We start from the raw sequence: 12,202 nt of genomic DNA, 5'->3' as shown, positions 1-12,202 counted from the left end.
TTATGCCTACTTCATGCACCTCAGATCACTGAAGAGTCCAGAAACTATGCTGACTACTCTGGAAAGGAGTGCAAAATTCAAGTAGCTGACAGGCAGACAGGATGGAGCCTTGGGTGGGTCAAACAGCATCACTGAAGCCAATTTGCCCTAACCATGAAATGGTCCAAAAATCAAGGTACTTTTGCTGCTGAGTTCACTAATCAGCAAGACTATCTCCAAGCAACCATGTGGGAACTACCAACTCCAGAAAAATGTCTGGTGAATACGACTGGGTAAACTTTGGTTTCTGTCTGCAGGAAGAAGAGCAGAAAACTTTTTAAAAAGACAACTAAGTTTTTTTTGAAATTTGGAGTGGTCCCAAAATCGGGGATTTCATAGGGCCTCAGGGACATCTCTGAAGAGAAAACTGGATTACAGTAAACACTAGACTTAGCAGACTAATTGGGAGGGGGAGTGTCCGTTAAATCCAAAGGTCTGTTAAATCTGAGGATTTAGTGCCCACCCACCCCTGCCAGGCTTGCCCCAACCCCCCAAAATACCTGTGACCCAACACCACTGGAGCTGGAATCCGCTGCTGTGGCTGTGGCTCCTGGAGCCCTGCTGCAGATGAAAACTCTGCCACAGCTGGAGTTGGGTCCCCACTGCAGCTGTGGGTGCCAGATCTGTAGCTGGGGGCACCAGACCTGCCATAGCAGGAGGCACTGTGGCTGGAGACTCCACCATGGCTGGGGTTCTGCCACAGGAGCCAGTGAATCCACAGCTGGGAACCCCGCCAAGACCGGAGCCGTTGGACTCACTGTGGCTGAAGAATCTGCTGGGGCAGCAGGAGCAACCGTGGCTGGAGACTCCGCCGTGGCTGGAGAAGCCACCACTGGAGCCACCACGCGCTCCTCCCACGAGGGATGGGGTGCATAGGTGAGTGCACCCACCCCTTTTGGGAGCAGTGCACGGCAGCTCTGGTGGCGGCTGCAGTCCTGGCCATGGAGCAGGCTCCAGCTATGGCAGCTGGAAGTGATGGCCCCTCCAGCCAGCACAGCCACGGATCCCGCTCCGGTGTCTCTGGTAAGTCACCTAACATACTGTTTTTTGGGGAGAGAGGGGGATTTAGAATTTTACAGGCCCTGATTAAGGGACTCTGAGAACAATGAGGGTGGGGGGCTGGCAGACATCCATTGTTCCCAAAGTCTGCTAAATTGGAGTCTGTAAAATTGAGGGTTTACTGTACAAGGTCAAGCTACAGAAAAGAAAGGAAGTTGCTCAGAATCATTCTTCACCAAGATCTTGCTTAGTGTGAGGTTTCATTCTCCAGCTGTGCACAAAGTTCTCAACCAGCAAGGGGAAGGTAGCAGTGGGAACCTCAAAAAATGACTATCATGGAAGAGACCAGCAGTATCAGAACCCTGATGAAGGATATAGCCACTGAAATCACTGGTAACTGGATCTCTAGGATCCTGTAGCATTTTATTCACCCCACAGTTTTCCATTTTTAAAAATACATTTATTTTCAACATTATCTTAGAGTGAACCCTTTGCAGAAGCCAAATGAAAGACAGAGATAATTCATGATGAGTTGACCAGGAAGGGGGCTGGTAAGAGATGATATTTTTAAAGCCCTTCATGCATATAAGTTGATGCCCACAGATGCAGATATTCACCCATATAAACCCGTCTCTCCGGAACGCCTGGTATCTCTCAGGAACTGCTGCAGTGAAAGCAGCACAATGTGGAGCTGCCACTCCTAGGAGGCAGTGCCATGCACCAGTAGCAACTCCAGTGCAGCTGTACCACCCACATCCCTGTCCCTGTCCTTTTCATGTCGCTGTCTGTGTCTCCTGGCCAGTGGCGTTCTGATCAGCCCGCTGCTCACCACGGTGGGTGGGGCTGTGATGCCAAATTATAATTACCTCACTCCAAGGCTTAAAATTACTAACCTGTTCCATAATATTCTAGCTTGGATGAGAGCTAGATTTAAAGCGCAGAAGAATGATGGTAAATAGCTCAAAATGTATATTATGAATTAGCATAAATTTTATGGGCCATCACTAGGTAGAATAAAGAGACCCATGAAAGAATTGACCCCTGAATCATGGAAAATTAAAATCAAGTTCCCATCTCAATGACTGAATAATTGTTAGAAGACTTTGCTTTCCAGCTCTGATCTGCCATCTAACTTTATTTTCTTAATTTTCGGTAGCAAACACACACTTTAACAATGGCTTAGACTTCATTAACTGGATCTCTTTTCTTTACAGACAAGCCTGTATCTCAAAAATTTTGGTTACATTGTCATCCACTGGAATAAAGAGATCGCAGAATTTTTAATGCCCACACAACAAAGGAAAAGATTGGGGTATCTCCACTTCTGTGCTGGTACGCAACTTCTCCCTTTAAAATATTCTTTAAAAATGCTGAACTAGCCATTCAGCTTTGTTTCCAAGCTTCTACAAATGTTCAGTTGCAAACACTGTGAACCCTGAGTAGCAGAATTTTATGGGCACTTTTATCGTCAATTTGCATTATCTCTAGAAGCCTCATTTCTCTATTCATTATACTCTCAGCATCCAGAATGCTTGTTCCCAACTACTCTTAATACCAACTCCTGAAGTGATTCCTCAGTTGCAAAGGACAACTTCAATATACACAGTAAAATAGCATCTGCTTCCTCCTATTCAAACCCAACTATTTTAAGAACACATTTGTTATAATGGACTCCCTTGCAATGAACTGTTCATGAAATACTAGTCAGTTGTGCTTATTTTGACACTTGCTTTCTGATCGTGAGACAGCAGATGCAAAAAGTTGATCAAATCTTTGTGAAAAGCCTATTTCTACTCTCAAGATGTCCAAATCATATAATAAAAGAATAAAACAAATTGAATGGTTTATAACTTATATAGCACATGCATCAATTTCTCTCCCTTCAGCATGAATGTTCCCACAAACAGAAAAGGCTTCCTACAATTCACACACAAACATTTACTACAGCATTCTTTAAGGGAATCTGCATCGCAGCCAATCTTTTCCATCCATGTATGGAATACATTTTTATGTGCACCAAAATATTTGCAAATCTGCAACACCAATAGAAACAAAATCTAGCTGTGGGTGCTCTGCTAATCGATGGAGCAGCATCTGAATTTCTCCTAAGCAGCCACAAAATTGTCCTGCTTACAGGGAAAACTGACTATGACTAACTTTTTTCCAATAATTCACAAAGCAAATCAATGAGATAATCTCTGTTTTGTAACTGACTGTCTTGTCTGAACATGTACTATAGCACAAAATGAAAAAATGGAAATGTCTGAATAAATGAAAATGTCTGAAACGTGTAAAAACAAATCAGTCAACAGGTCTTCCTATGAGAACAGAACAAATAAAGGGAAAATATGACTTCAATTATTGAGAAAAAGCATTAAAATACGAGAGTCTAAAGTTGCTGCTTAAATTGATTAATTGAAAAATAAAGCAGAATAGTATTATTCTGAGCTGAAGGTTTAAGAAGACTAGAGAAATGAAAAAAGTTTTTAAAAGACTTTAGAATATCTGAGTTTCAGACAATATGAGTAGAGAACAAATACTTTGCCAGCTGAACTAATAAAAGAGTTGAATTATAAAATAATTTATTCTGTGGCAGTATACAAGTACTTGTTGTGAACCAGTTCCATCATTCCAAGTCTTCTTTGTATTGATAAATCTCTATTTTCCAGCTGCTGTATTATATTAGTAACAAACATATATATTATACACACACACACACACACACACACACACACACACACACACACCTCTCTCTCTCTCTCTCTCCCTACAAGCAACCCAGTATGCAAATACAACTGGAATCGTTTTCAGAATATCTTTCAGAGATGAAGTACCTCAAAATTAATCAGAATAGAAAGCAAGATAGTATTTTATAATGCTGATCATCACTATCATATATTTTCTATTCTCACATAGTCAAAATAGCACTACAATAGTTTTGAATGCCTTTCAGTGAAGAGTAAAGGAACAAATCTTTGTATCTGAGACTGTTGAACCTTAGGACAGTAGAGAGAAAGACTTGAACAAAGCATACATTAAAACAAAACCTTTAAATATGCATATCACCCATTCAATTTACTCTTAAACTAAGGAAGTGTATGTTTGATATCAGAGAGAGGATTATGTCCTTTTCTCCATCTTAAACTGGAATTATATTCCAGTTCCTGAAGTCTGCTCTATTTCTTAACAGCACACTATTTTTGAAAACACATCAGTTAACACATTAATACTTGCACCACTCAATGTTTGTAGGAAGGCTTATGTGAGGGGCAACAGGGGACAATGTTACCTGGACTGCACATGCAGAGTTGATAGCCATCACACAACGCATACTGTGGCCAACGCATTTCCTCACATAAAAGGAAGGACTGAAAAAGCTGTAACCACTGAGAAACAAAATGAGGATATAGAAGATACTGGAAAAAGTTGGAAGAGCAGTCGTTATGATGGAATTTTCTTACCTTCAAATGCTCGTGCAGCATCCACCAGGTGCGACCAGTCCAGTCCTGCAGCGGTATCTGGAAGGGGCATCAGGCCAGGATCATTGAATTTGGCTTTATCAGACAAGGACCCATCAGAGAACCAGAATTCATCTACCAACAAACACACAAATTAGTCTTGTTGGGACAACGGTCTAGATTTAGTTCTGAAGCTGTTAGAATTAACATTGTCCCCTGCTTTTTTCTATACATGTTCAGTATCACCATAACACTTGAAGCAGCATTGATTGCAGGAGAATGAGAAGGAAAGAAGAAGATTTTTGAAAAGGAATATTCACCAATTTACATAAGTAGACAGAACATAATAAATAGCAAAATACTCAGAACCCAAATATTTGATTTTTAAAGGTTCTTTGTGAAGAGCCACATTTTCAAAAAATGAACCCATGCAGAATGTGTGCATATACTGTTAACAGACAAAAATAATGATGTGCACTCAGATTATGGGTGCAGTTAGACATTTATGAAAATTACGCCCACATTCCACCCAACATTCAAAACTTTTCCTTTTTAAATTTATCAGTTTGTTCTATTCTCCAAAAGAAAAAAAGAGATGTTTAAAATCTGAATATAATTTGTTTTATATTGATAAGTGCACATCTGAGGAAATGACAGATTTCAATATATTGTAACACTATTTCCAAAATGAACTGGAACTGTTATTGTACCATGTATAGAATTAATCTGTACTGGAGCACAAGCTCTTATTCATCATTAATGATAAGGGATATTACACTTTTGGGTTATGCAGCATTTAACCAACAGAGTATGATTTACACTTCAGAAGGAACAGAAGATTACTTTCACAATCCACTCTGGGGAATTACTTTACATTTTCTTTTTCAAGACAGACTTCCTTTATAAAGGAGTACCACTCACACTCTTTAAATACATTACTGGCTATCATATACAGGACTGTGATCATTTGTTTTCAATATCCACTTAAGATAGGGTAAATAGTAATTGGGTTAGCCAGGGAAATTTAGGTTAGATTAGGAAAACTTTCTAACTATAAGGGATTTAACTGCTGGAATAGTTTTCCAAGGGAGATTCTGGAATCTCCATCTTTAAACATTGGTTGGCCAAACAGGTGTCAGGGATAGTCTGGGTTTACTTGGTCCTGTTCTGCTGAACTTTACAATTTTGAGGTGACTTCCAGCCCTATGCTTCTGTGATTTTGAGATTTATCTGTATATTGATGTACAAACAGCAGCACAAAATAATAAATACTGCAGTTAGATACATGGACATTCATGAAAGTAGCTATAACAATTAGATTTCATCACATCAAGGAAAGGAGAACATTAATTTAATACTAGTAAGATTAGTGATGAGATTATTATTTCATTAAATGTCATTCAACAAAAAAAAAAAGTTATTCTACTTCAATCCTAAAAATAAAACAAGAAAACAGTTAAATCAGAAGTGTTTGGAACATTTTTAAAGATACAGGACTTTTTTCCCCTTCTATTGTTTTCCATATATAGGCAGTAATATATTTGAAGAATAACAAGAAGTCTTGTGTCATGTTATAGACTAACAGATATTTTGGAGCATAAGCTTTCGTAGGCAAAGACCCGCTTCATCAAATGCATGAGTGGGGGAGTGGTTTCAGAGGGCCAGAGCTGACAAGCTCTTACTGGGACCCCACTCTTTAAATACCCCTCTGAAACCACTCCCCCGCTCAAGCATTTGATGAAGCGGGTCTTTGCCCGCGAAAGCTTATGCTCCAAAATATCTGTTAGTCCATAAGGTGCCACAAGACTTCTTGTTGTTCTCGAAGCTACAGACTAACACGGCTACCTCTCTGATATTTGAAGAATGTTGTTCTGAACACTGCACCATCTCAAAAGTATGTTTTCCTCTCAAGAAAAGAAACAGTGTACACACAACATGGAATATTTTCCTCTTGTATGAAAAATACATGTTATTTGTCCAGATATTAGTGGCAAAATAAAATAACCAAGTCTATGTAATGTTTACACACAAACACAATAAAGCATCAGAATACTTTCTATTGTATATAGCAGCCTCTAAACACAGGAATCACGTTTTTACTGGAGAAGATGGTGTGGAGGAGCAGATACACAATCCTTGATTAAATAGCCATATGGGGGTTGTGTGTCCCAAATATGATTCAGGAGAGGTAAAAAGCTCTATGGGATTTTTTTTTTTTAATCTTAGTCTATAACTCACATGCAAGATATGCCACTAAGTTCTGGTGGAGTCACTGTGAAAGTTTACAGCTAGTCTGCTTACTAGAATGTGTTGTAACATTGGTCTCTCTACTGAACCCCAAGTAATACAAAAGTAAATTTTATACTATGTGGAATGTTCTGCATACAAATACATTCTACTTCCAACTCCTGCATATTTCTCTGTCGAATATTTGGAATATTGAATACCTCCAGAAATACTGAAGGCTAGGCGGAAGCCCAGTAACAAGCAGGCTGGCAGCCCTGTGCAGGGGACTGGTGCTGGAGCTGGCACTCCTGGAGCTGATTGAGGTCATGTCCAGCACCCTAGCCATGTTTGGGTTCAGAGCTAGCACCAGCTGAGCAGGGGGCTAGCCTTACCAAGTAACTGTGCCCCAGGGCTGGAGGTGGGGGCGGGTCAGATGAAGCGGGGCCAGAGGAACACAGAGCTGGCAGGTGGGAGGGACAGCTGGCGGGCGAGGAAGGGGACTTTCCTTCATCCAGCAAATTCCCTCATTTGGGACTGGTCAGGTCCTGAGGATGCCAGATGAGGGAGGTACAACCTTTATATGCATTGGAATCTATGAAAGTCCTTCATAGAATAATACAAATATACATATATTCAGATGCTTGACAAAAAGACAAGCCTGCTTAACAGACATGATAACTTTATTTGAAAGCTTAGCGAAGTGGGCAGTCACTTCAGAATAAGCCCCGCTTTTGTGTGACAAGTCAATACAAAATGAATGTGAAACCTGTCAGGAAAGTGTCAGCTTGATAAGACTCTGCTGGTTTCACAAATTGGAGTTCTGAATTGATGTATTCATCAGTAGTCATCCTTCATTTCTTACATCTTTGTGAGGACCTAAATTCACATAGGATCCACACTACTTTGTGCAATGTAGATAAAGGGCCTCCAGAGCAGACAGCCTCCTGGAAGAGAGGTGGTTTGGTTACTGAGAGGTCTGGAACCTTACAGGTCCATACTGATGGAAGAAATTATGAGGAGGAGTAAACACAGTACAGGCAATCAGCACACCATAGGAGACCATTTAGATTTTGTTTAAAAAAAAAAAAACAACAACGTTAGTGGGCTAGGAAGATTTTGGTATACTAAGTGCAAAACATTTCTGGGGGTTTTGAGGAATTCTTCTGTGCTGTTTGCATTTTGGGTGTGGTCTGAGTGCAGGAGAGAAAAGACACTATTCCCTCTGGGACAAAAATCTGTGTATTACCACATAGTTTTTAAAGAAAACATTTTTGTTTGTAAATTCATGTGTTTGGCACAGCTATCTGCCTTATGACTTTCAGTTCTTTTGTAGTGAAGAAACCATGATCATATCATTCAAATTTATTCACTTTCACCTCCCTTTTATAACTGCAGAGAAGTGATGTAGAGCAATTTTGATAGCATTTCGTCTCAGCTCATTTACTTAAAACTGGTAAGTTCCAAAGCAGTTCTCCTTAAATCGACTCACATTAGTGCCAGAAAACCAACCTATCCAGAGAGAAATTAATAAATACATTATTAAATTAATGAATAAATTTCTTATGTATAGAAGCCTAAATAGATTTATTTCATCTAGTCCATCCTGCAACAATCCTGGTAATTCTGTCACTGGGATTTGGGTGCTCTTCTCATAAAGAGACCTTAAGTTGGGGTGGGTGGGGGATGGGGGAGAGTTAATGCATGTTTAATGTGCTGCTTCCTGAGTAATATCACAAGAGGGATCCATGTTTCTGAAACTAAACTGACTCTTTATTAAGCTGTTATATTCAATCCATGTGCAAGCAGCCTTGTGTCCTTATGCTTCTTGAAAACTGTTGCTTTTGCAATTTGTACTCATCCCTCCAAGTTCCAAGCAGCTTGTTGCATTGCCCACAGCTGACTTAATTTGTTCCTCAACAACATTCAGTTTTACAGGCAAGGCTGTGCATCTCAAGATGTCGGATGCTTTATGAAGTCATGACTGTGTGCTCGCCCCAAGCTAAAAGCTTGAAGATCCACATAGGAGATCTCAAACCACAGAATGCAAGCAACTCCATGTCCCCCATCTGCGAGATCTTTGCCCAGCAATTTGTCTCTGTTTGTAAAAGGCACAAAAGAATAATGTAATGCAAATGTTATAGAGTTCAATTTTGAAGAAGATGGTTAGCAAGTCATTGGGTATTTATTTTCAGAGTGCATTACACGTAAGTAGTTTCCTCATCTTTGAAGATAGCCTTCAGAAGTCTCTCTTCTGGAGATGAAAAAGTTCCAGGGTTACTTAAAACAAAACAAGATGGTGCAGGTAGAATGTGAAGATAGGGTTCACCATCAACAACCATGGGCTCAGCGCCTGTTGGTGTACAATGCCTCCCTCACTATTTCCTTCCATCTTTCCCAGTCCAGTAAGAAGTGGCTTAGTTTCTGTAGACTAGCTCCACACCAATCTACTACATCATCTACACATTCTCTGTGGGACCTGCATCTCCTGTTTGAACCATCCATTATGCCAAATACCAGGGCCTTGACTTTTCGTTCGTTGTTCATGCTGCAGATATGCCAGAATAGCTGTAACTTCTGTTGTATAACCTTCTACAGTAGCAAAACAAAAAGCAGTCAAGTAGCACTTTAAAGACTAGCAAAATAGTTTATTAGGTGAGCTTTCGTGGGACAGACCCACTTCTTCAGACCATAGCCAGACCAGAACAAACTCAATATTTAAGGCACAGAGAACCAAAAACAAGCAAGGAGACAAGTCAGAAAAAGATAATCAAGGTGAGCAAATCAGAGAGTGGAGGGGTGGGGGGGGAAGATCAAGAATTAGATTGAGTTAAGTATGCAAACGAGCCCCTATAGTGACTCAGAAAGTTCACATCCCGATTTAAACCATGTGTTAATATTCCGAATTTGAATATAAATGTCAATTTGTCCGCTTTTTAAATCGGGATGTGAACTTTCTGAGTCACTATAGGGGCTCGTTTGCATACTTAACTCAATCTAATTCTTGATCTTCCCCCCCACCCCTGCACTCTCTGATTTGCTCACCTTGATTATCTTTTTCTGACTTGCCTCCTTGCTTGTTTTTGGTTCTCTGTGTCTTAAATATTGAGTCTGTTCTGGTCTGGCTATGGTCTGAAGAAGTGGGTCTGTCCCACGAAAGCTCACCTAATAAACTATTTTGCTAGTCTTTAAAGTGCTACTTGACTGCTTTTTGTTTTGATAGTGTATAGACTAGCACGGCTTCCTCTGTTACTTCTACAGTAGGTTTTCTTTCGTCTGTATCTTCCTATATAATTCCTAGTTGGCGACCTCCTGCATCCATCCTATTCTCAGGATCTTTCTATAACATCGCCTTTCAAATGCCAATATCCTTCTCTTCGAATCTTTCATTCTCACCCATGCCTCACATCCATACAACATGCTGCTGAATACACATTTTCAAGATGCTCAGCTTAATTCCTAAGCTAATTGTTTTGCTTTTCCAGATCTTATCCACCACCTTCAAACTCGCTCTTGCTTTTGCTATTCTAATTGCTATTTGCCTCTTACAGTCTAGATCATACGTCATGTTGCTCCCCAGATATGTGAACTTCTCTACATTCTCTAGTTCGATCCTGACTACACTGATCTTCCTTCCTATTACATTATCTCCAAATACACTCATCCCTCGTGATATGAGCGCAATTGGTTCCTAACTTTTTGCTTGTAGGCAAAAACTCGTAAGAGGGATACTACATTCCTATTAAAATACGTGTAAAAGTCTCTGATTGGTTCCAAGTGCTAGGAGTGGCAGCAGGTGGTGCTGCTTTTGAAAGGTAATCGAACCTGTGGTTGTGGGGGGTTAAAGGCTGGGGGGCAATTTGGGGACATGAGTGGGAGGGAGGGTTAAAACATGGCAGCGGATTGGCTGAGGGGGTAGGGGTCAGGATGCTGCAGGTTGGGTTTGTGGGGCCAGCAGGCGGGCGGGGGGGGGGGAGTTTAAGGCTGCAACAGTTTTGGTCTGCAGGGCAGGTGGGGTTAGGCTGCAGCCGTTTAGGTGCATGGGACTGGCGGGGAGGTTTAAGTTTCAGCGGTTTGGGTGCATGGAGCTGGCAGGGGGTGGGGGTTAAGTTGTGGCAGTTTGAGTGTGTGGGGCCAGTGGGGGGTTTAAGTTGCTGCGGTTTGGTGTCTGTGGGGCCAATGCCAGGGTTAAGTTTTGGCAGTTCAGGTGCACGGGGGCCGGTGGGGGCATTAGGTTTGGGAGGTTCAGGTGTGCGGGGCTGGCGGTGGGGGGTTAAGTTGGGGTGGTTTGGTGTCTGCGGGGGAGGGGCAGGCTGTGTCGGGTTGGAGCCATGGGGAGGGGGTAAGTCTCGTATTAGCGTGGGGAGTTCACTCATCCAGTGAGCAAAAGGTAGGTATATGTCCCTTGTTTAAGCGAGTACTTGTAAATAAAGTACTTGTTTAACGAGGGATGAGTGTACCATAGGGTTACAGTACCTTTATTGTGAATGGTGGTATACCAGTTTTCAAATTGTAACTATGTCTCTGAAGCTATGCAGATATCTTTTTATATCAGCAGAAAAGCAAAGAAGGGAAATAAGATATCCTAGAAAAACAATTCTATGATAGAGTAAATCTTGACTGTAAACTCAGTCTGAGCAACGAAGTACAATCCGAGTATTCTCAGCTAACAAACTGCAGCCTTTTAAATATCCAAAGACAAAAATATATTAGAGGTTTGCTACCATAATGGACTCACTCCACAGCAAATGGACCTTGACATGACAGAACAATAAAATAGTTACTGAAAAATGTGGCCTCCTTGAAGACTAGTCAATCTATTGAGTTTGTGTCAACTGAAACAAGGGTGCACGTATATAAGAGTTTTAGCTCTCTCCAAATAAAAACCCAAGAAACTTTAGGCATCAAGATTATGGAGAAGAATTTCAGGATTGATAAGTGGGGATGGTTCCTTCCTTGCTGCAAAGTAACAAAACTCCAGGAGAAAAGGAAAATGGAATAGGAACACAGAAGTTCAGGAACTTTTGAAAAGAGGCATGTGGGGACTAGCGGGGAACAAGCTTGTGAATCCAGGTGTTTGAGCAAACCCTCTGAAGCTATGAATGAATATGTAAGCAGATGAGCTACTTTACCAGCTCCAGAACAGAGCCCACACACAAGCTGTGTCTCATTGAAAGTTAACTTAATTCCCAGCTTTTGGCTATATTCACAAAAGGAATTAAAATGAGCCACCACAAAATCCATTCCAAATTTTCTTCACAGTCTTAGCTTCTCCTATCTGCCCTCAAATCAGACAACTAATCTAATTTGCTTGAATGAAGGCATCTGGCGAATCATTAGTTTAGGGTATTTTGGGCATCAAGGAGCTGGTTTATCAGCACAAATAAAACTGAAACTGAGGTAGCTGGAGGCCTTGGACAGCTGCAGCCCCAGGAGTAGAGGGCACAGATGGCTGAAAACTGTGAATTCAGTAGGCTGTTGGT

The 12,202-nt window shown here is 41.0% G+C and overlaps 1 protein-coding gene across 12 annotated transcripts in view; it reads right to left on the bottom strand.

Moving 5' to 3' along the window:
• Positions 1-12,202, bottom strand: part of SIPA1L2 (signal induced proliferation associated 1 like 2) — a 245,594-nt gene that overhangs the window by 16,748 nt on the left and 216,644 nt on the right. For all 12 annotated transcript variants that reach the window (XM_074990163.1, XM_074990169.1, XM_074990167.1 and 9 more), the window contains one exon: positions 4,500-4,631. In XM_074990163.1, the coding sequence (XP_074846264.1) occupies positions 4,500-4,631 (132 nt within the window). The remainder of the gene's footprint in view (positions 1-4,499; positions 4,632-12,202) is intronic.

This window comes from Carettochelys insculpta, chromosome 3 (genome assembly GCF_033958435.1).
Source record: "Carettochelys insculpta isolate YL-2023 chromosome 3, ASM3395843v1, whole genome shotgun sequence".
Taxonomy (NCBI): Eukaryota; Metazoa; Chordata; order Testudines; family Carettochelyidae; genus Carettochelys; species Carettochelys insculpta.
This window is presented reverse-complemented; position numbering and strand designations above follow the sequence as displayed.